The sequence below is a fragment of the Neovison vison genome, chromosome 3, assembly GCF_020171115.1.
Source record: "Neovison vison isolate M4711 chromosome 3, ASM_NN_V1, whole genome shotgun sequence".
NCBI classification, from domain to species: domain Eukaryota; kingdom Metazoa; phylum Chordata; class Mammalia; order Carnivora; family Mustelidae; genus Neogale; species Neogale vison.
Window position 1 is genome coordinate 219,470,517 of NC_058093.1, and position 20,240 is coordinate 219,490,756.

The 20,240-nt window shown below is 49.7% G+C and overlaps 1 protein-coding gene across 2 annotated transcripts in view; it reads right to left on the reverse strand.

Annotated features, from left to right (window-relative positions):
- Nucleotides 1-1,670: 1,670 nt before the first annotated feature.
- Nucleotides 1,671-20,240, reverse strand: part of KREMEN1 (kringle containing transmembrane protein 1) — a 66,163-nt gene continuing 47,593 nt past the window's right edge. Inside the window, exons 5-9 of one of the 2 annotated variants that reach the window (XM_044243996.1) lie at nt 19,815-19,968; nt 9,689-10,021; nt 8,465-8,623; nt 7,357-7,441; nt 1,671-5,785 (exon numbers count right to left, since the gene is read on the reverse strand). In XM_044243996.1, the coding sequence (XP_044099931.1) occupies nt 5,617-5,785; nt 7,357-7,441; nt 8,465-8,623; nt 9,689-10,021; nt 19,815-19,968 (900 nt within the window). In that variant the 3' untranslated portion in view covers nt 1,671-5,616. Of the gene's footprint in view, nt 5,786-7,356; nt 7,442-8,461; nt 8,624-9,688; nt 10,022-19,814; nt 19,969-20,240 lie in introns of both variants that reach the window. The other variant, XM_044243995.1, reaches the window with a different exon arrangement.

Consider the following 20,240-nt stretch of genomic DNA (forward strand, 5'->3'; position numbering starts at 1 on the left):
CTGACTCAGCAGGGTTGGGGTAGGGGCCCAGGAACCTGCATTGTGGACAAGCGCATTAGGGATTCTGAGGCAAGTATTCCCGGGAGGTTTTGAGAGACACAGCCGTGTAATGTTCTTTTTTGGACCGGCCTGCGCCTCCTTTTCTCTTAGCCCTGCTGGGGCAGGGAACTTACCTGGCGAATCACCTCCTGAGAATTTGGAATTGGGGCTCACAGAACCAGCAGTGTGTGTGTGTGCCTGCACCAGATGGGTTGGAAGCTTGGCATCTGGGGCTGCCCCCTCTCTTCTGCCCACCCCCGGGGCCCCCACCCCAGGACCTGCCAGGCTCCTCCTCATCTGCCTGTGTCCTGAGACACTGTGTTCTGGAATGGCCTCAGACACATCCCAGGATGTTGACTGTGCCCACGTTTCCATGGACTGTTCTCCTTGGGCCTGACCCTCCGTGGGTCTCACGCTGCCTCGGTGTCCCACAGGGCCCCCACTTGACTTGGTCCAGACAGAACTCAGCATGTTTTCTCTCACACCTGGAGCCATGTGCAATCTTTACCTCGAAAACTGAACCTTCTCTCCTCCCCTCAGCCCCCAGGTAAGAAACTCCCCCAACCTCCATTCTGGCGTAACAAGGAACAGCTGCCCGTTTCTGACAACAGACTACAGGTAACCCATCCCAGTTCTACGAGGTACGCACTGCAAGTGTCCCAGGCTGACAGATGAGGAAGGAGGCACACAGGGCTGGGTCACCCGCCCGAGGCCATGTGGTAAGTGCTGTGCTCTCACTCGGGCCTCACCTCCCTCCACAGCCAGGCCCTCTGCATCCCTCGCTGGACCGGTGTAGCTCCCGATACGCCTCCTCCCCCTGCTCGACCTTACCCCACTCCAACTGTTTTTCCTAACTCAAGTAGGAAATCGTTCTAAACTGGGAATCTGATGTCACTCCTCTGCCAAACCCTTCAAAGGCTGCCTGTTTTACACTCCCGGGCCTCAGCGGATGAATGGTGGGAGCTGAGTCCCAGCGGGCCGGCTCCGGGTCTGGTGCCCTCAGCGGCGGCCCTGGCTCCCCTCGGAGCCTGTCTCCCCAATGGCAGGACAAGGGTGACGGGAGCCCTCGGTTGATTGTTAGGGTGTGTGCAGCACCTGGCAGGAGCCTGCAGCTCACAGGTGGGGCTGCCAGCAGGGCTGCTGACAGGAGGGGTGGGGAGGAACGGGTGCCCCGAGAGGCAGGAAGAAATCCACGTGGGACCATGCTGACAGAAGCATTTACATACATCCCTCACCGAATCCTCAGAGCCTTTTTGAAGCACAAACACGACGCTGTTTTACAGGAGGGGAAGCTGAGGCCAAGAAGTGGACTGATCCACCCAAGGTCAATTCAGACCTACGTCTTTCTGAGCACAAAGTGCCTTCCTCTTGCCATGACCAGCCTCTGGTTCCAAGGTGTTCACCTGGAAATTCAACTCCTCCGACCTGACCTGCTTGAAGATCCACCATGGGTCAAAGCTATGAGGAGACCTGAGGAAAGCTGGGGACATGAGCAGGAAAAACTGCACAAACAGTGAGGCCTGGACATTTTGCAAAGATTTCAGAAGAGCGCTCGGTCGGCCAGCACGCAACACCCCCCCTCGTCGCGGGGTCCTGGGAGCACCCCTACAAAAACGACATGCTAGGGCCCGTTGCTGTTTCTACAACAGTGAGAATATTTATTTTCTCCAGACAGTAAAAATAACATTTTTCTCTCTTTTGTAAAAGTTAAGTACCATTACATTCCATTTTCTTAAATAACAAAATCCTAAAAATATATATTAAATTGTATACAGTGCGTCACACTTCATCTTATATTTTAAAATACATGATGTTTCTATTTTATTCTCAAAGTTGCATATTAAGAGCATATTTACAAATAAAGCCTTGTCATCCAAAGTCAAGATCCCTGTGGGCAGGTGAGTCTGGATGTGGCAGGTCTTGAAGCTGCGTGAACCCCAAGACGGCAGCTGTGCAGGAAGAGAAAGGGTCCCCCACTATGTGCCCCTGAAGACACATCCTTTCTGATGCAGATTTACCTCGGAGCTTCCTCCACACCCCACTTCTGCCTTGTTGAGTATATTCAACTTGGCAACACAGAAGCCTGTGAGATGGGCTCCCCTGGCGTCTGCAGGCAGTGGGGTGAGGCCCCATCGTCACCCCTGAGCTGTCCCACCGGAGGCCGAGGCGGAGGCAGCTGCAGCTGGAAGGTTTGAGAAATACCCCGTGCCAGGGCTGCTAGGCTGAGAGACCCGGCCAGGAGGTAGAACAGTGAGGAAGGTAAACAAAGCCACCAGAGGAAACAATCAAAAGGTTAAAAGTTCTCAAGGTAGTAACAAAAGCAGAGATCGAACATCAAACAGGAGATCCAAAACCCAAGAGGGTGGCAATTGCCTGGGCTATGGGGTGGGGAGCTGGCCGGCCTCGGTTCAAGACCCGTGGTGGCCTCATCAGACAAGGGGACAGGATCTCGGAGGCCGTCCACTGCTAAGTGCTCGTGAAGGTAAGTGCCCAGGACGCCCAGGGCTTGGTGATGGCCACTGTGCCCGCTGGCATGTCAGGATGGCCGGGTGGCAAGGTCAGGCCAGCTCCTGCCTTGGGCTGGCAATGGGGCGAGTGGGTGGGGCCGTATGGGCTTGGCCTGAGGGACAGAACAGCTGTACTCGCTAGTGCTTTGATCTTTGTGGGTTTCTGGCTGATTGGAGTCTTGAGCCAGAGCCCACACTTCAGAAGTTACAGCAGCCCCGTCACCTTGCTCACACCCATAGAGAGGCCTTGACCCTGTCCTGACAAGAGAGGGAGGAGACATGGTTACACCTCTGTTCTGCAAGTGACTGGGTGCTCAGGGAAGAACACAGGGTGCCATGCACCTTCCAGAGGGGCCAAAGACACTGTGAAACGCAGCTAAGACCATGGTCCCAGCCGGCCACAGGCATTTACCACAGAGGCAACAACATCAGCTGCCGGCAGCCCTCCCTTCCCTGGCAGCACAGGCTGAGAAGGCAAGGGCCTAGATTCTGCAGAGAAGGGGTGAGGAGGGCACCCAGGCCCAGAGGCATCACTTGCCACAGCCTTGGTTCCCTCCATCACTTCAGGGTGAAGGCCTTGGGCAGGATGCTTTCAAAGTGGCAGGCCACAGTTGTCCCCAGAGTCCCTCCCCTTCTTCTTTCCTAATCTATGTGATCCGTGATATCCTTTCAGGCTTTCCAGACTTTCCAAACCTCACTTCTCTCTAAAGTCGTTTCTTAAAAGACCAAGTGTGGGCTTCCTATGGTGCTCCCGGGAGGACACCTCACCTTCTCTGGGACAGTGTATCCCTCAGATGTTTACTTAGCTACAGGGCACCCTCATGGGGGTGTCAATGACAGGTTCTGAGCAGGGCCGAGGCAACACTGAGGCCAAGGTGTCTGTGGGGGTTGGGCCTGGGCCAATTTATGGCCTCTCCCCCAGGTTTCCTGGGGCTGCTCCCTGGACAGTAAGCTGATCCTGGTGGCAGTGGGCTGTGCCAGGGCCAGCAGGAAGGAGGGCACTGGGGCGTCACAAGCACTTCCGGGTCTCAGAACGGGTTGCTCCAGCTGCAGACTCAGAAAACACCCTGCCTGTGTAAGGTTGGGGGGTGGGGCACAGGATGCCCCAAAGGCCAATGGCCACAGGAAGCCCTAAGCGGCTGAACAACTGCTCCTGGGCCAGGCGACCCCCTCCAGGGGCTAAATTCCATATTCCCTTTGTGCTGTGAATGGATCTATTCAGGGCACAGGGCCCTTTGTGACTGCACGCACCTGACACTTGGTTCAGAGGAGATTCCGCAACAGCTGGGAATAGCGTGAAGGGGAGACAGCACATGTCAGTGTATTTCCAGCCGTGTGGGACAGGCCTCTGTATGCAGACCCGCGGCCGGTGGACAGCTGCTCCGGGGTAATCACCCTTTCCAGATCAAAGCGTGAAGACGGCATTGAGCGGCTCTGAGCCCGCAGCGGGCCTCACACGGTGGCTCGGGCAGTGCCCCTGCCCTCCCATGGACACGCTTTCCCATTGCCCCTCTCTTGTGCCCCTCTGCCTGCCAGCTCCCAGCATCTCCCCTGGTTGCTGCATGTCACCTTTCACTGCAGACCCCTCCCTGCTGGCCCCACACGGTGTTTCTGGGAGCAGCCAGGTGCACACAGGTCGCCAGCATGGCAGAACCCCGGAGAAAGCCACAGCAGGCAGTAGCTGAGGGATCTGGGGGAGGTAGGCAAAGTGCTCCAAGGCGGAAACCTGTGGTTTCCAAGGCCCAAGTGCCCAGGTGCCTCTGGGAGAGTCGTGCTCTGACGAAGGCCCAGGACTGGCCTTCAGAGGCCCCGGCGGCTCTTCTCAGCTGCTGTTGACAAAGCCTACTTTGGCTGATGGGGACTTCTAAATGGGGGACAGCTCTTCCTCCCGACCAGCAGCCACTGCGGCTGCACCTCTCCATCTTGGGAGGCCTAAACTCGAGGGTCTCCAGTGCCCAAAACCTCCCTCTCTGCCCTCATGCCACTCTCTGAGACTCTCTTCCCCATCTGAAGGGCAGGGCAGTGTGGGGCTAGGGAAAAGGGCCCTCCCGCTCCCCACTGAGCTATTCCAGGCCACACTGGGTCCCCATGACAAAGGGGAGGAGGGGACCAGAGAGAACACAGGCCGCAGGGTGGTTTGTCATCTTTTAAAATGAGTGATGCCTGCAGGGGGACTGCTGACACCCATGTCACACCTAATGCTGGCTCACGGCTAAGCCACAACCTTTATACTCCCTGTTCTGAACGGGGAGTTGGAGAATCACGGAGAGACAGGCCCAGCTCAGGTTCCATAGGATCATGAGCTGCTAGGGGCAAGGCCGGGCAACCCCATATAATGAGGAGTCACTGAGCCTATAAAAGCTTTCAGGAAAGTCTGTTGTGTGGCTTGCTCTGTGATCACCAAGCTTTGGAAAGAAGTCCGTGTGTGGCAGGGTGCAGGCTTGATATGCTGGGGGGTCAATTCCCATGCTCTCCCAGGTTAGAGGAGGCCCACCCTCATCCAGCACCCAGAGAGCAAAGCCCCAGAGTCAGCACAGAGCATGGGCCCTCTTTATGCTTTCGGGTGCTAATGCCCAGGAATCTAGGACCAGGCCAACCCCCAAGAGAACCTCAGAATCCTCCCATAAAGACCAGGAGAAAGTGATCTGAGTGGACAAAACAGAAAACAAGCAAGCAAGACTCAGCATACACTACAACTACCCACCACCCTACAGTCATCTAGAAGGTACCTGAGCCCAGTGCCAGACACAACCATCTCTGCATTCTCAGTCCCTGTCCCGACACCCCCATTCTAGATGAGAGAGAGAGAGAGAGAGAGAGCAGCACAGGGAGGGCCCAGACCCTGGGACTTTGGGTCTCTCTCTCCTAAGTGCAGCGATGGAGCAGGGGGAGTCCAGGCTAGGCCTGCCTCTGCAGCAGGACATCCCTTCCCAGCCCGTAGGACAGCGCTCTTGCAGAGGCTGCCAGAGGCTGAGGGAGAGGCAGGGAGAGTCGGTCTGAGGAAACCACGGGTCCCCAGTGGCCTTGAGCTCGGAGGGACCTCGTGTCCTGGGCATGGAGTGGGAAGCTTTTAGTCACTCACAAGAGGATTACGGTCATCTTGTTGACTCTGACCCTTGAGCTTCTTCTTAAAGATGGAAATCGAAGTAGAGGGTTTATAAAAAATGCTCCAGATTTCCCCTGACGTCCCTGGTTGATGACAATCCCTAAGGTCCCCTGAGGCAGGAACACGATGGGATCTGTCAAACGAAAACAACTTAGTATTTCAAGTAGGGTACAACAAAGATCTCCCAACAACCTTCCGTCTCCTGAGATACCTGTTCCTACGACACGGGGCATTCAGTGAGGTGAAGCCTCCGGAGAGGCCTAATAGATGCCCCTGGAGGTCTGAAGGGCTATCGTGGGAATGAAATGTGTCTGTGGGAAGGAAATGCCACAGCACAGATTCCAGCTTTAGTATAACAAAGAACTTTCTTGCTGGAAGAGTTATTCAAATCTTCAAGGGGCTGGCCTAGAGATGATGAGTTTTCAAATCCCCTGCCCCCCTTTTTTAAATAGAAGAACTTTCTTCAAATGACATGTACCTGGAAGTCCCCCTGATTAAAACAAGATAGAGCCAAAGTCTCTCTGCTTGAAGCAGATCCTACCTTACTGCCAACATGTGTCCCAGCTCCCCCATGTCACCCCCCCCCCCCCCCGCCGCCAAGGGCTGCCTGGCAGGGAAGCTGCAGAGGGACTCCAGTGTCACAGAGGCATTAGACAGGCGCTGTGGGGCCCTGGTGGGTGGCGAGGTGCCGGGCCCCACAGACAGCCTCCTGCTCTCTTGCTGCATCTGAGAGGCTCCCCAGATGGTGTGACTTGTGACTTCAATAGACAGATATATATATGAAGCTCAGGCATGAGCTCAGGAATCATTAAAAAAGACCCTGTTTCCACTGAAAAATGCAAAGTGCAGTGTAGAAGGGCCTACAAAAATGCAAAGTGCAGTGTAGAAGGGCCTTTGCTTTGTGCAGCCTTCACAAAAAGGAGGAGCAGGCATTTCACATATGAAAAGTTCTGTGGCAGAGGGCAAGTGAGAAGGTCAGGAAAGAGGTGTATTTATAAGAGCAACATTCAGGAAAGGCCTTGAAATACAGAAAGCCTGTCGATCAATTATAGCCCAGTAAAACTGGGCGGCGCGGGGGGAGCCATAGGAAAGACAGAGTAGGGGTCGTGAAAAAAAATCACAGCTCTTCTCTGGAATGTCACGAACACCAGGAGCACAGACAACTGCTTCCGCTCCTGAAAGGCGGAACTGTTCCACCTGAGCAGCAAAGCAAGGGAAGGGAATATCTGTTTTCCCGCATCAGTCAGAATTGGAGGATGAAGCTTCTTCATTGTTCTTGCATAATTGTTAAGCAATCGCTAATAAAATGTTAGGATTCTCTTCCTAAGAATGTTTCCCAGTTTCCAGAAGGCATTAGGAAATAGCCATGGTAGTGTCTCAGAAATCTGTTCTAACATGACAATCCCTTTAAGGGGACAGCACAAGTCAAAAAAATGGAAATTGTTGCTTTTTATGCCCAGGCTGTTTCAATCCTCCTTGAAATCATATCCTGTGAGCCAGGAGCGAACGCAGACCTCGGTGAGATTTGTCCAGTTGTACATTTCACTCTATGGAGAATGAGGAATGCGTACTGCCTTGTGCTGCCCAGAACTAAGGACTTTGGCATCACGTTCTGATACTACAGTCGTACCCAGACGAAGGAAGTGCAGTGATAGAGGAGTTCTGAGCCTTCCCTTCGTGGCACTGGGCAGCTTTCATACTCACTTGAATGTGACGTGCAGAAGTATCTTTGCTACAACGGCTGTGACCGTAAGGATGAGGAGAGTTGCCAGGCCATACACTGTCCATCCTGCAAGCACAGAAGATAGGACCTATCTGAGCTCCGTTCTCAGAAGGAGGTCTGTTGGAAGCCTCGAGTGACCACTGGAAGCTCAGAAATGCAGGTGTGGCTAAAGACCCCCCTGCAGGTGGGGGCCGCCACCAAAGGCAGCTGAGAGCTGGGTGGGCAAGGAGCCTGGGCCTTCTGACCTCCTCGCCTTGTTCTAGAGCGCCCTCCTGGAGAGGAGCAGGCAGTGTGGTCCAAAGTGCATTCAACTTGGGAGGTGAGAGGGGTGCTATATACTACGTCTCTACCAGTGGAATCACTGTACGATCACAGATGAGTTACATAAACTCTCTGGGCCTCAGCTTCCTTATCTGTGAAATCCTACCAGGATATAAAGCAAGCAACACAGAGCAAGCACTGGAGGGACTCTCCTCCCTGACCTAAGCGGGTCCTGCAGGGGAAAACCCTCGGCTAGATCTTCCCAGGCACGAAAGAGAAAAACGGAAGTATGTAGCCCACCAAGTTACCCAGCTTCAACCACAGACATCTCATCCCTCTCCCGCATGACTTTTCTTCTAGCTCTTGTCACTGTCTGATCTGTTGTTTTGCTTCTTGTCTGTCTCCTCCCACTTACAAGCCACGGGAGGGAAGGGCATTGTTTGTTTGGTTCATTCTACAGTCCGGTGCCTATGATAGCACTGAAGTGCTCACATGTCTTCTGAATGAAGGAATGAATGAATGAATGAGCCGGTGAATTGAGGGAGCTGCAACTCATTCTAGAAAGACATCCTCAGAGTGGGAAAACCCTGGCTTAGCTGATTAATCACAACTTACAAAAGGCACACATGCTGGATCTTTGAACGTGAGCACCTTCTCCTAAGGACTAAGGAATCAAGCTAGTGAGAAAATGTCCCTCAACAGCCAGGACAGTCACAGAGCCAATACCTACAACCTGCCTGGGAAGAGAGCTCCTTCTCTAACTGCCCAGAGCACTGCCCTCGAGGCCCGTGGCTTCCACCCCCTTTGTTGGAGTCTGGGAACTGCTACCTGGGACGGTCTGGGGTGGGTGGCTGGGGCTGGTGGTGATGACGTAGAGGACTTTAGAGGACCGGGCTGCGCTGACGCTGAGGTTGGCCTGCTCCGTGATCACCTCGGCCAGCGTCTGGTTGGCAGTGGGCCTCTCCTGTGGCGCCTCTTCCTTGACGGCTGGAAGATCAAAGAAATTAAGATGGGGGAGAGCTGATGCCGACAACGGAGAAGTTCAGAGGAGGCGGCACTGGCTAGGAAGAGAAGGCATTTTTTCCTGATTCGTTTCTGTGTGTAGTTCTCTCCACTGACCCCACTGGCCCCAAAGCAGAACCTGTCAGGCTCTGGCCCAGAAAGCCCCAGAAGGCAGGACCTGTCAACTTCTAACCATTTGACTGGTCTCTTCGAGGACACCTGAGCCTGCGTTCTTGTTTTCCTTGTGCCTTTTCAGTTACGGTGCCCTCTGCCCAGAATGCCTCCTTCCTTCCTATCTACTGACCTAAATCCTACCTGTTCTCAAGACTGTCCCTCCCACCTGCGGGAAGGCCTCCTCCCTCTGACTTCTGTAGCACAGGCTGACTGAGCTCTTCCCAAGGCCCTCAGCATCCGGGAGAAAGACCAGGTCTCAGACGCCCCTGTTTCTCACGTGCTGGCAGAGAGCTGGGCCGGGCCCGTGTTGAGCACACCAGAGGGCAGAGAGCGGGGCTCCACCTTACGAGGGGTGTTTTTTGTTGTTGTTTTTTTAAGGTATATTGGTTTTTTTTTTGTCGTTTGTTTTCTTCTTTAAAGTTTATTTTTTTAAAGTAATCTCTACACCTCACATGCAGCTCTAACTCATGGCCGGATATGAAGAGCCTCATGCTGTTCCAACTGAGCCACCCAGGTGTCCCTGAGGAGGGTCCGGAGAAAGATGGGGAACTAGTCTTCTGGGATTGGCTGGGATGTCGAGAGGCAGAAGGATCGACCAAATGACCTTTCTAAAGCCTTCTAATTCTATCAGTCTCAGCTCTTCCTTTCAGTTCTTTCAACCCTGCCATGAAAACTGTCCTCAGAACAACTAACACAGGGAAACTGAGAGGTGTTGCTCTTTTCTGTGAATGTACGCAAGTCTTGAAGCGGGAGGTGGGAAGATCTGCAAGCTGAGCCCGTAGCCCCTGCCTCGCAGCCCCATCAAGACCCGCCCTGGTGCCCGGGGGCACCACAGGGTGCTGCTGGAGGGCCCTCAAGGAGGCTGGGAAGGGTTACCTTGGTATAAGACAGCAAATCCCTGGGCCTGATTGATGCGATCAGAGAAGAAGTACAAAATGACAAAATCCAGAGAGACGTTAAAGGACAGAGGTGGGCGGTTCCTCCCATTGAAACGGACCAGGACGCGGTGGGTGTAGCCGTCCAGCAGCTCCACCATGTCGGCAGAATCCCTGATGTCAAACAAGGTGAAGCTGAAGCGGATGTGAGAGGCTCCCGGCACCCGGATGGTCCAGTAGCAGACCCTGCCCGTGGCGTAGGTGTCAGGAAAGTCAGGGGAATACACCACGGAGGTTGTAGCCGAGTAGTTCCCTCCGCAGGCGCCAACGAGAGCTGTGGGAGACAAAAGGACACAGGCCCTTGGTCTGGGGCACAACCACAGGGCTCACTTTCCAACCTGCTATGAACAAAACTCTTCCTAACGAACACGATCCAGTTTGGTATGTTTTTCGTCTATAAAGCCAGACTGTTTTATGTTTCAGGATCAAATCACAGAATGAATAGCTTAAATCCTGAACAAATGACTGTGGAGCTTTTTTTTTTTTTGCCCAGGAGACCTTAGAATTAGCACACAGCACAGTGGCTGTGCTGTGGGGGCAGAATCTCCACTGAGCTGGGAGCCTGACATGGGGCTCCCTATGTGGGGGCCGGGCTGGAGTCAGAAGAGTCTGGTTCGGAACCAGCTGGACTCTGTGACCCCAGGGGCTGCACCTTACTTCCAGAACTCTTGCCTCTCTCAGTTGGGAGGATGGAGAGGCTGCCACCTGTTCCCGTATCACAGAGACGCGTGAGGACAGATGAGATGAAGCACATGTAAACACGGGGCCTCTTTGCAGGGAGACACTTGATGAGGTGAAGTCATAAAAAAGAGAAGGACTTTCCAGCTGCTCGGGCATCCCCGATACCTGGGGTGCAGTACTCACGCAAGGGTCCCCACACACACTGTGGCATAAGAAGTGACTCTCTGCCTGGGGGAAACGCTTGGTTCTGCTCACTCTGCATGAAGCACATTTGGCTGCTGTGGACTCCCCTTTTGGACTGGGGGTTTCTAGGAAGGGGATACAACCCCTTCCCTGCATCTTAGTCAGCGAAGTGTGAACAAGAATTGTGAACAAGATCCTGGAAATGAAAGTCCTTGAGGGGGAGTGCAGGGCTGGGGTTTAAAAAGCAGGATTTGGGGGTGCCTGGGTGGCTCAGTGGATTAAGCCTCTGCCTTTGGCTCGGGTCATGGTCTCAGGGTCCCGGGATCAAGCCCTGCATCGGGCTCTCTGCTCAGTGGGGAGCCTGCTTCCCACCCCCCACTCCCCGTGCCTCTCTCTCTGCCTGCTTGTGATCTCTCTGTCAAATAAATAAATAAAATCTAAAAAAAAAAAAAGGTTAAAAAAAAAATAAAAAGCAGGCTTTGGGTGGACTTCCACTTCCCTTTGGTATGTTGAAAGCAGTAAGAGAATGCTGCTTCCATCCAAACAATGGGAAAAAGCTCAAAACTCTTCCTCAACCCATCAGAAGGCTAAAGTGTCAAAACAACCAGCGTATTTAACTCTAAAAAGTGAAGAAGCCCCTCAGAGGAGAGTCAGGCCACACAAAGCGTTTCATCTTTCACAGAGCGTGAGAGGAAGAGGTAGCCACCAAAAAAGGCAGGAAGAAGAAAGGAGCTAAGAGGTTGAATGTGGGCCAGCCTCTCAGTCTAGAATGAGCAGGGGCCCCAGACACAGCAGGAGTCTACACCCACTTGCAAGCAGTTCTGTGCGTACCTCCACCCAGAGCCCACAAGGCTCTAGGGCACCTGGGGGGCTCTGTCCGCCGGTTAAGCATCTGCCTTCGGCTCAGGTTGTGATCCCAGGGTCCTGGGAGGGTCCATGTCAGGCTCCCAGCTCAGCGGAGAGTCTGCTTCTCCCTCTCCCTCTGCCTCTTCCCACTGCTTGTGCTCTCCCTCTCTCTCTCTTTTTCTAATGAGTGAATAAAATCTTAAAAAAAAAAAAAAAAGGAATGACTGGGATAGGGAAGGAGACCATAGAGACCCCCTGGGTGGCACTTGTACAGAACACGGCTGTTGGGGGACAAGTGTGAAACACCGCCTGCTTCTGGACCTTCCTCTCAAAAGAGACAAAGGCCTCAAGTGGCTGTGGGAGGAGTAGCAAATCCTCTTGTCCGCAGCGCCGTTGAGGGTAGAAAGGGTAGAAGTAAAATCTGTTTGCCTCTGTGGAGGGAGCAGGAGACTCTCTCCTTTTTGCCAGAGTAGCCAGGCAGATCCACTGCTTCTTAGGGAAAAGCAGAGGCAAAAGCCATCAGCCCCTGGTTGCCCTGAGCCCCCAGGTCCTGTACCAATGCAAAGCAGAGGTCTGCCACCCGCTGGGAGGGGCAGGGGAAATTCCCTTTCTGGAGATACAAGGCAGTGTTTGACTGCGGGAGATGGAGGGGGTCTGTGGGAATGCCGGAAAGACCCCACGTCTGAGGTCCAGCAACGTTCTAACACAGAGGATGAGGCAGGAGGCCCAAGGAGCCCCCTCAGCTCACCAGGAGCACAGCACCAAGTAACAACAGTTGTCTACCACTGAGGGAGGGGAAAGAGTTCAGAGAAAGATCCCCTCTTTGGCGAAGGTACATAGGAGCTACTCAAAGCCGACAGTGGAATAGAAAAAAAAAAGAAAAAAGAAAAACCATGGGCATCCCAGGCTCCACACTAATCACAAGGTAACAGGAGCCTATTGCTGGAAGAATTTGAAGGCTGGTGTGCACTGAGGGTAAAGACAGAAACAATAACACCCAAACCCAGCTCATCTGATATAATGGCTCAGTCCCCACACTAAATGGGCCTGCCCATTTCCAGGTATAAATCTTATTTACTCAGTCTGTACTGTTCTTCTATACACAATGTATGGCATTCAACAAAATATTAAAACACACACAGAACAAGCAAGCAAGGAAGCAGCAAAAAAAGAAAAGAAAAACAGCAAAAAAAAAGGGGACTCATGGTCAAGTGATAAGACAATCTGTAGGATCAGACTCAATAATGATGCAGATGTTAGAGCTAGTAGACAGGTGCCACATGGTTACTACAATAACGACATAATGGAAAAGATGGACAACATGCCTGAACAGATTAGAAATTCCAGCAGAGAGATGGAGACTAAAAAGAGTCAAATATAAATGCTAGAAATAAAACTATCAGAGATGAAATAAAACTGTCAGACAGCTGAGGAAAGAATCAATAAATTTGAAAATAGGTCAATAGAAATCATGCAAAATGAAACAAAGAGAAAAAAAAGAAGCAGGTAAAAAAAAAAAGAAAAATAAAAAAGCTAAGAACAGAGAATCCAGTAGCTGTGGGACAATATCAAGTGATCTAACCACTGGAGTTCTAGAAAGAGAAGAAAAAGAGAAGGGGGCAGAAGAAATATTTGAAGAGATAATGAATGGCTAAGAGTGCTCTCAAGTTAACGAAAGGTGGTCTAAGAATCTCAGCAAATAGTAAACAAATAAGTTTAAAAACAAAAATTAGGGGTGCCTGGGTGGCTCAGTGGGTTAAGCCTCTGCCTTTGGCTCAGGTCATGATCCTAGGGTTCTGGGATCGAGTCCCACATCGGGTTCTCTGCTCAGCAGGGAGCCTGCTTCCCTTTCTCTCTCTGCCTGACTCTCTGCCTACTTGTGATCTCTCTCCCTCTCTCTCTCGGTCAAATAAATAAAATCTAAAACATTAAAAAATAAAAACAAAAATTAAAAAGCAAACAAAAAACACACCCAGACACATCAGAGTCAAATGTTGAAAACCAAAAATGAACATGAAATCCTGAAAGCAGGCAGAAAGGAAAGATGATATACAGGGAACAAAGCCAGAGCAGACATCTCTAGACACTGTACAAGCTGTAAGTCAAAGGAGCGCTTTGAGATACTGAAATCTAAAACAAAAAACAAAAAACTTTCGGCATAGGATTCAATATCCAGCAAAAATGTTTTTCTACAATGAAGGTGAAATAAGGCTTTCTCATACAAAAGCTGAGAGAAGATGATGGCAAATAAGAACATGAAAAGGTGTTCAACATCACTGGTAATTATGGTCATGCAAATTAAAACCAGAAGAATTACCACCATGCACCTGCTAGAATGGCTAATGCTAAAAGAAACCAGATTATACAAAGGGCAGGAGAGGATGTGGGGCAATTGGAAGTCTCACGTATTGTCTGTCAGAATGGAAAATCAGGGAGTCACTTTGGAAAACAGCTGGCAGTGTCCTATGGTAACAAATATGCACTTAGTACATGACCCTGAAATCCCAGGAGAAATGAAAGCACGTGTTCACACACAGGCCTGTGCGTACAGGCTAAGGGCAATTTCGGAGCATCCTGACCACAGACAGATCAATGCCTATCAACGGATAAATGGATGAACAAATTGTGACATATTTGTAGAAAGACGTGCTTCTTAGCACTAAAAAGGAGCTGCAGAAACAATCATGGGTGAATCTCAAAAGCATTACTTGAAGTGAAAGAGCCAGAACCAAATGGTTAAGTACTCTATGATTCCATTTATAGGAGTTTCTTCAAAAGACAAAACTATACAATGGAAGACGGATCAGTGGTTGCTCAGGGCTGGGGGCAGAGAGAGGACTGACCACAGAGGGGACAAGAGATCTTCCTGAGGAGATGAAAACATTCTGTATCTTGAGTGTGTGTGCATTCGTCAAATCTTGTCGAAGTGTTCAACTAGAAGGATGATTTTTACCTTATCTAAGTTAGACCTTGAAAAACCTACATTTTAATTTTTTTAAAAAGATTATTTATTTTTTTATTTGACAGAGAGAGAGAGAGAGAGAGAGAGAGAAAGAGCACAAGCAAGCAGAGCGGCAGGCAGAGGGAGAGAGAAGCAGGCTCTCCTCTGAGCAGGGAGCCCAATGTAGGGCTCGATCCTAGGACTCTGGAATCATGACCCAAGCTGAAGGCAGCTGCCCAATCAACTGAGCCACGCAGGTGCCCCAAACCTACATTTTTTTAAAAAAGAAAAGCTGTAGAGAAAGATTCCCTACATAATCAACCTGACTTTCCCACACCCTAAGTGTGAATTTGAACAAGATAACTTCTGTACACCTCGGTTCCTCATCCATAAAATGAAAATAGTAAGTTTCTTCCTTAGGGGTTTTACAAGAACTAAAAGGAGTTGATCTACGTAAAGTGTGTAGGATAGGATCTGGCACATAGTGTAAGCTCAGTAAATATTAGCTATACTATTATTATTATTTGTAAGGAATCAAGTGTTCAGGTTAAACTGGTATTTCACCAGTGAAGGCTGACCTTCACCTTAGAGCTTTCAATTTCCAGATGTGTGCCATGCAGACAGGAGATTCAGTTCGGTAATTTTGAAAGCAAACTCATGACTCTATGATAGATTATTAAAATTCAGTGATAATTCAACAGGAAATCTGAAATTTAAGAATATATGCAAGATCTTATTTTTGAAGGGGAGAGTAGCTTGCCACATACAACCTGGGCAGCCGGGGGCCCTAAATAGCCCTGGGCGAAACTTCTGGTGGCAGAAAGCCAGTGTCCTCCTGCCTTCTTTGATTTAGCACCTCCATCCCATCTCAATATTAGCTCCGTCAGTTTCTTCAGGAACAGACTTCAGGCATCAGCGGGAACAGCTAGCCTCCCCCGGATGCAGCTGAGTGCTCTGCTTCCAGACGTGAACGACACTGGCATGTCTCAGCAAACAAACTCGAACCAAATGGGTCCCAGCCTTGAATCAGATTCCACTGGACTGGCACCCAGAAAAGCAGAAGAGATTATCATATTTCATCAGTTCTAAGGGGAACATTTTAATCTTTCAGACTGGACTGTGTCTGTCCATCGGTGCATGTCACTGTTTAGTTGGAAGTATTTTTCTCCTCAGTGATATGCACAGTGATGTTGCATCACATGACTGATGGCATCCGGGAGTCTATGAGGTACAATTACTAAGGCAATCCTAGCAGTCAGGTCCTATTGGACCCTAGGGGGGGGGGTTGTGTGTGTGTGTGTGTGTGTGTGTGTGTAAATATAACCATTAATCTCTTCTCTTCCCTAAAATATAAGTTCCATGGGGGAAGAATTTCCATCTGTGGGACCTTGGGCAAGCTACTGAACTTTTATGAGCCTCTGTTGTCTCCTCAGGCAAATAAGGAAACAGTACCTGCTTCACGGTATTATAATGAAGGGAGGGAATGCACAGATAGTAAATAGCACAATACCCTAAAAACATGTACGGGCTCAGAGGAAGGTTGCAGAGGAAGGACCAATCCCACATCTCATTTCTCCTTTCTGTGCTTAGAAGCTGAAAGGGGCCCAAGAGGCCCGCTGGGCAGTCTCTGTAATCTACTATTGATTCCAACCTCTCTGATCATTTATTTGGTTCTGTTAATTCAGTACGTTGAATTCTGGGGGCAGCACATGCTCTGAAGCTTCTGTCAGTGCCACACTGACACACGGTCCACTTCACATCCTTCTGGAGCTCATGAGAGCTTGCTGGAAAACCAGCCACACGGCCTATGACAAATAACTTAATGTGGCAATAATGACTGAGCAGGTTTGTACCTTTCTTTGCAGGGCTGGGGGGTGGGGGAGTCACTGGAGCGGGCTACTGTCAGGGGCCTCTGCCGGTCAGCACGACCAGAGCCTCTAGAGGCTGGAGCTTCTCCGAATGTCAACCTCCTCGTTCCTCCTAAAGGAAGGGGAGCCAGAGAAGGCAGCTTCTGGATGGCTGCAGAAGGAGCCAGTTTCATGATAATCAGAGCCACTGGGCCCACCCTGTTCACATGCTTTTAGAGCATGAAACGGGACCCATTATCATGACCTGTCTATTATTCTTAATGAAAGGAATTCTGGCTACCGAAAACAGAGAAATAAAAATTGTGGCAAACCTGGGTTCGAGTTCTCAATTTGGCTCTTATTCACCTGGATAAATTATTTTCTCTTTTGATCCACACACAGTTTTCTTATCAACAGGGCTGTTCCGAGTATCAAATAACATAAAATAAATAAAAGCACCCAGCTTCCAGGCTAGCACACAGCAAGCACTCAATGGACAGCAGTTATTTTGATTATAATTAATTCATCGTACTGCACCTTGGTGTGAGGCCCAGTGCTATCTTCTAGATGTATTTCCAGTACCAAAGATGATGCTTGGTACGGGACTGACTTTAAAGCAAATTATTTCCATCTGATACCTCTGGTATAGGCACTGCACTAAAAAAAACATCATTTTATCTGCCACACCGCAGACACTCCATAAAAATGTGCTAAATGAGTGCTTACCATATAAAAGTATTCTATTTTTTTACCATATAAAATCCACCATTTTAACAATTTTAAAAACGTATAGTTCAGTGGTATGTGTTATAGGCTCCATGAGGTATAACCACGGACATCCAGTTCTGGCCTATGTTTATCACCCCAACAAGAAAACCTGTACCCACTAAGCAATCATTTCCCATCCCTCCCTTCTCCTCAGCCCTTGAGGATCATTAATCTGTTTTCTGTCTGTATGGATTTGCCTATTCTGGACATTTCCTATAAATGGACTCATAAAATACGTGGCCTGAGTGTCTGGTTTCTGTCACTTAGCATCATGTTTTCAAGGTTCAACCTTGTTGTAGCATGCATCATTATTTCGTTCCTTTTTGTGGCTGAATAATATTCCATTGTACAGATATAACACATTTTGCCGATCCTTTCTTCCATCGATGGACTTTTGGGTTGGTGCCACTTTGGGGGCTATTACGAACAGTGTTGCTGTGAAGGTTCCTGTACAAGTTTCTGTGGGAACATATGTTTTCAACTCTCTTGGGTCTGTATCTAGGAGTGGAATTGCCGGGTCATAAGGTAATTCTGCTTCACGTTTGAGAAACTGTCAGACTATTTTCCAGAGCAGATGTACCATTTAACATTTCCACTAGCAAATGTGTGAGGGATCCAATTCCTCCATATGCTCACCAACATCTATTCTCCAGTCAAAAAAATTAACACTATGTTCTGTTTAAAGTAGAAAAACAGGTAGCGAACCCACACACCCTGCTTTCCTTTTCTTTACTGTCTAATCCCATGGCTTGTTGGCCATGTGAGCCCTGGCAAGATATCTATCCTCTTCATGTCCTAGAACTCTCTTCTGTACAATGACAGTGATGATAATAATGCCTTCCTCAGATGGCTGCCAACAGGGGCTAATTTGTATAGATTGATAATTTATATAAAGCCTTAATACACTTAATACACACTCAATGTTTTATTCCTTTCTTTTTTTCACTTAGGAGTAGACCAGACAAATTATAAGCTCTGCAAATATATTCTCCTGGGCTAGGGTGTCAAGGCAGAGGATCTTATAATAATAGACTTTGGAAGCGAAAACTTAAATAGAAGTGCAGGGCGTATTATCTGCCAACCTTTCTTAAGCATCAGGCAAGTCTTAGTCTTTAGCTTTAACAGAGGTACTCAACTGAGCATTTGTCTTGCCATAACAGAATGTACAGGGAGCCACTGGCAGTCTCCAGCAGGCACACTCACCTAAAAGACCAACAGTTGACCACATGAGTTCTACATGCCAATCCTTCCCCTGTCCTCTGCCTAAACAACACATTTCTGACGACATCTAAGCCATAACCTGTGAAAGGCTTAGGCTTTACAGCCACCGTATGTAGTAGCTGAAGTGTGTCCTCCAAAGGAGACGTGTTCCATACCTGGTAGTTGTGAATGTGACCTTATTTAGAAATAGTGTCTTTATAGATGTGAACAAGTTAAATGAGGCCACACTAGATAAGAGTAGGCCCTAAATCTAATGACTAGAGTCCTTACAAGAAGATACAGAGAGACACAGGGGCACTGATGGACAGAGGGACAATGATCATGTGAAGGAGGAGGCAGAGATTGCAGTGATGCAACTCCAAGCCAAGGAATGCCAAGGACTGACAGCAATGGCCAGAGGCTCGAACGAAGCAAAGTCTTCTTCCCTGGGGCCTTCAGAAGGAGCATGAATGGATGCTTCAGTGGAGCACTGACAACACCTCGATTTTGAACTTCTAGCCTCCCAAAATATGACAGAATACATTTCTGTTGCTTTAATGCTCCTGGCTTGTGATCATTTGTTATGACAGCCCTAGGAAACTAACAGAGCATATGATATTTCTGCATGAAACTGGGCCACTTGGTCAGGTTGAGATGTCAAGAGTACATCTACTGTGTCCCAATGACTAACAAAGACCTATGGGCTCTGTAGTATATTTTAGTAACCTCAAGTCTTTCCTTTTGTCTGTCTCACTTGTGACAATTTACTTTCTACTCTTTCTACCAAAATCTGGTGCTATACTGGTACTATGGCTCTCCCAAAGTCTTACCATCACTGAGTGGGATGCAGGGGGTGGTGGTTATGAGGAGGGATCAGATAGGCCAGTGATAAGAACAGGAGAGATCGAGGCCCCAGATCCATACCCCATCTGCAGTGCACCCGGCCCCTAGCCAGCATCTCACAGATATGGTGGGTCAGAGAGGAGGCTGGAAGCATATGCTCTCTTCTCAGCTGCAAAACTAAATGCGAGGAAAACATTAAAGGGATTGGAAGTCAATTAAAACAAGAGGACCTTGGGACGCCTGGGTGGCGCAGTTGGTTGGACGACTGCCTTCAGCTCAGGGCGTGATCCTGGAGTCCCGGGATCGAGTCCCACATCAGGCTCCCAGCTCCATAGGGGAGTCTGCCTCGCTCTCTGACCTTCTCCTCGCTCGTGCTCTCTCTCACTGTCTCTCTCTCTCAAATAAATAATAAAAAAAAATAAAAAAAAATAAAAAAAACAAGAGGACCTTAAGGCTAATACTGAAGAGCTATACCAGTGTCTGTTAAGTTGCAGAGGTCGTCTTATCCCGTGACAGGCCTCATCTCTTCAGAGCACATGGCACAACTAAATGTCTATCCTTCCTTCTGGAGGACAGGGGCCGAGTCTACTAGGTCAGTGTTGCATCCCCAGGGTCTGGTCAGGGCCTGGCCTGCAGGAGGTGCTTGATAAGTATTGCTACATGAATGAATGAATGGAAGAGAGGAAGGCTGGTCCGGTTGTTTCTCTGGCACAAGCGTTCCTGGGTCTTGGGCAGCAACGGGCACAGGGCATACTCACTGTCAAAGAGGATGATCCTGCCGTCGCCGCCACAGGGCTGGGTGTGATCCCCGAAGCAGACGCTGTTGCACTCGGTGCTGGCTGCCTCCCCGTACTTCCAGTAATCAGGATTATTTCCACAGAAGCAAGCATAGCCCGACTCCATCCCGGCAAACTGTCATAGCAGAGAAACAGCACTGGGTAAGTGTCAGTCTGGGGTGTCAGCTGCCCTGAAGGAGCTTGGCAGGGTCAGCCTCCAGCTGGGTCCCTCTTCCTGGGGTCTCTGCCTTGCTCCCCTCCCTGGATGCTCGTTACACACTATCAGTAACCATGTTTCCCCTTCGGGCAAGCATACCTTTTACTGCCTGCACCTCTCTGTGTTTAAGTGAGTTTGAAGGCAGGCACTAGGGGGAAACCCACTAACTTGAAACATTAATAACATCGGCT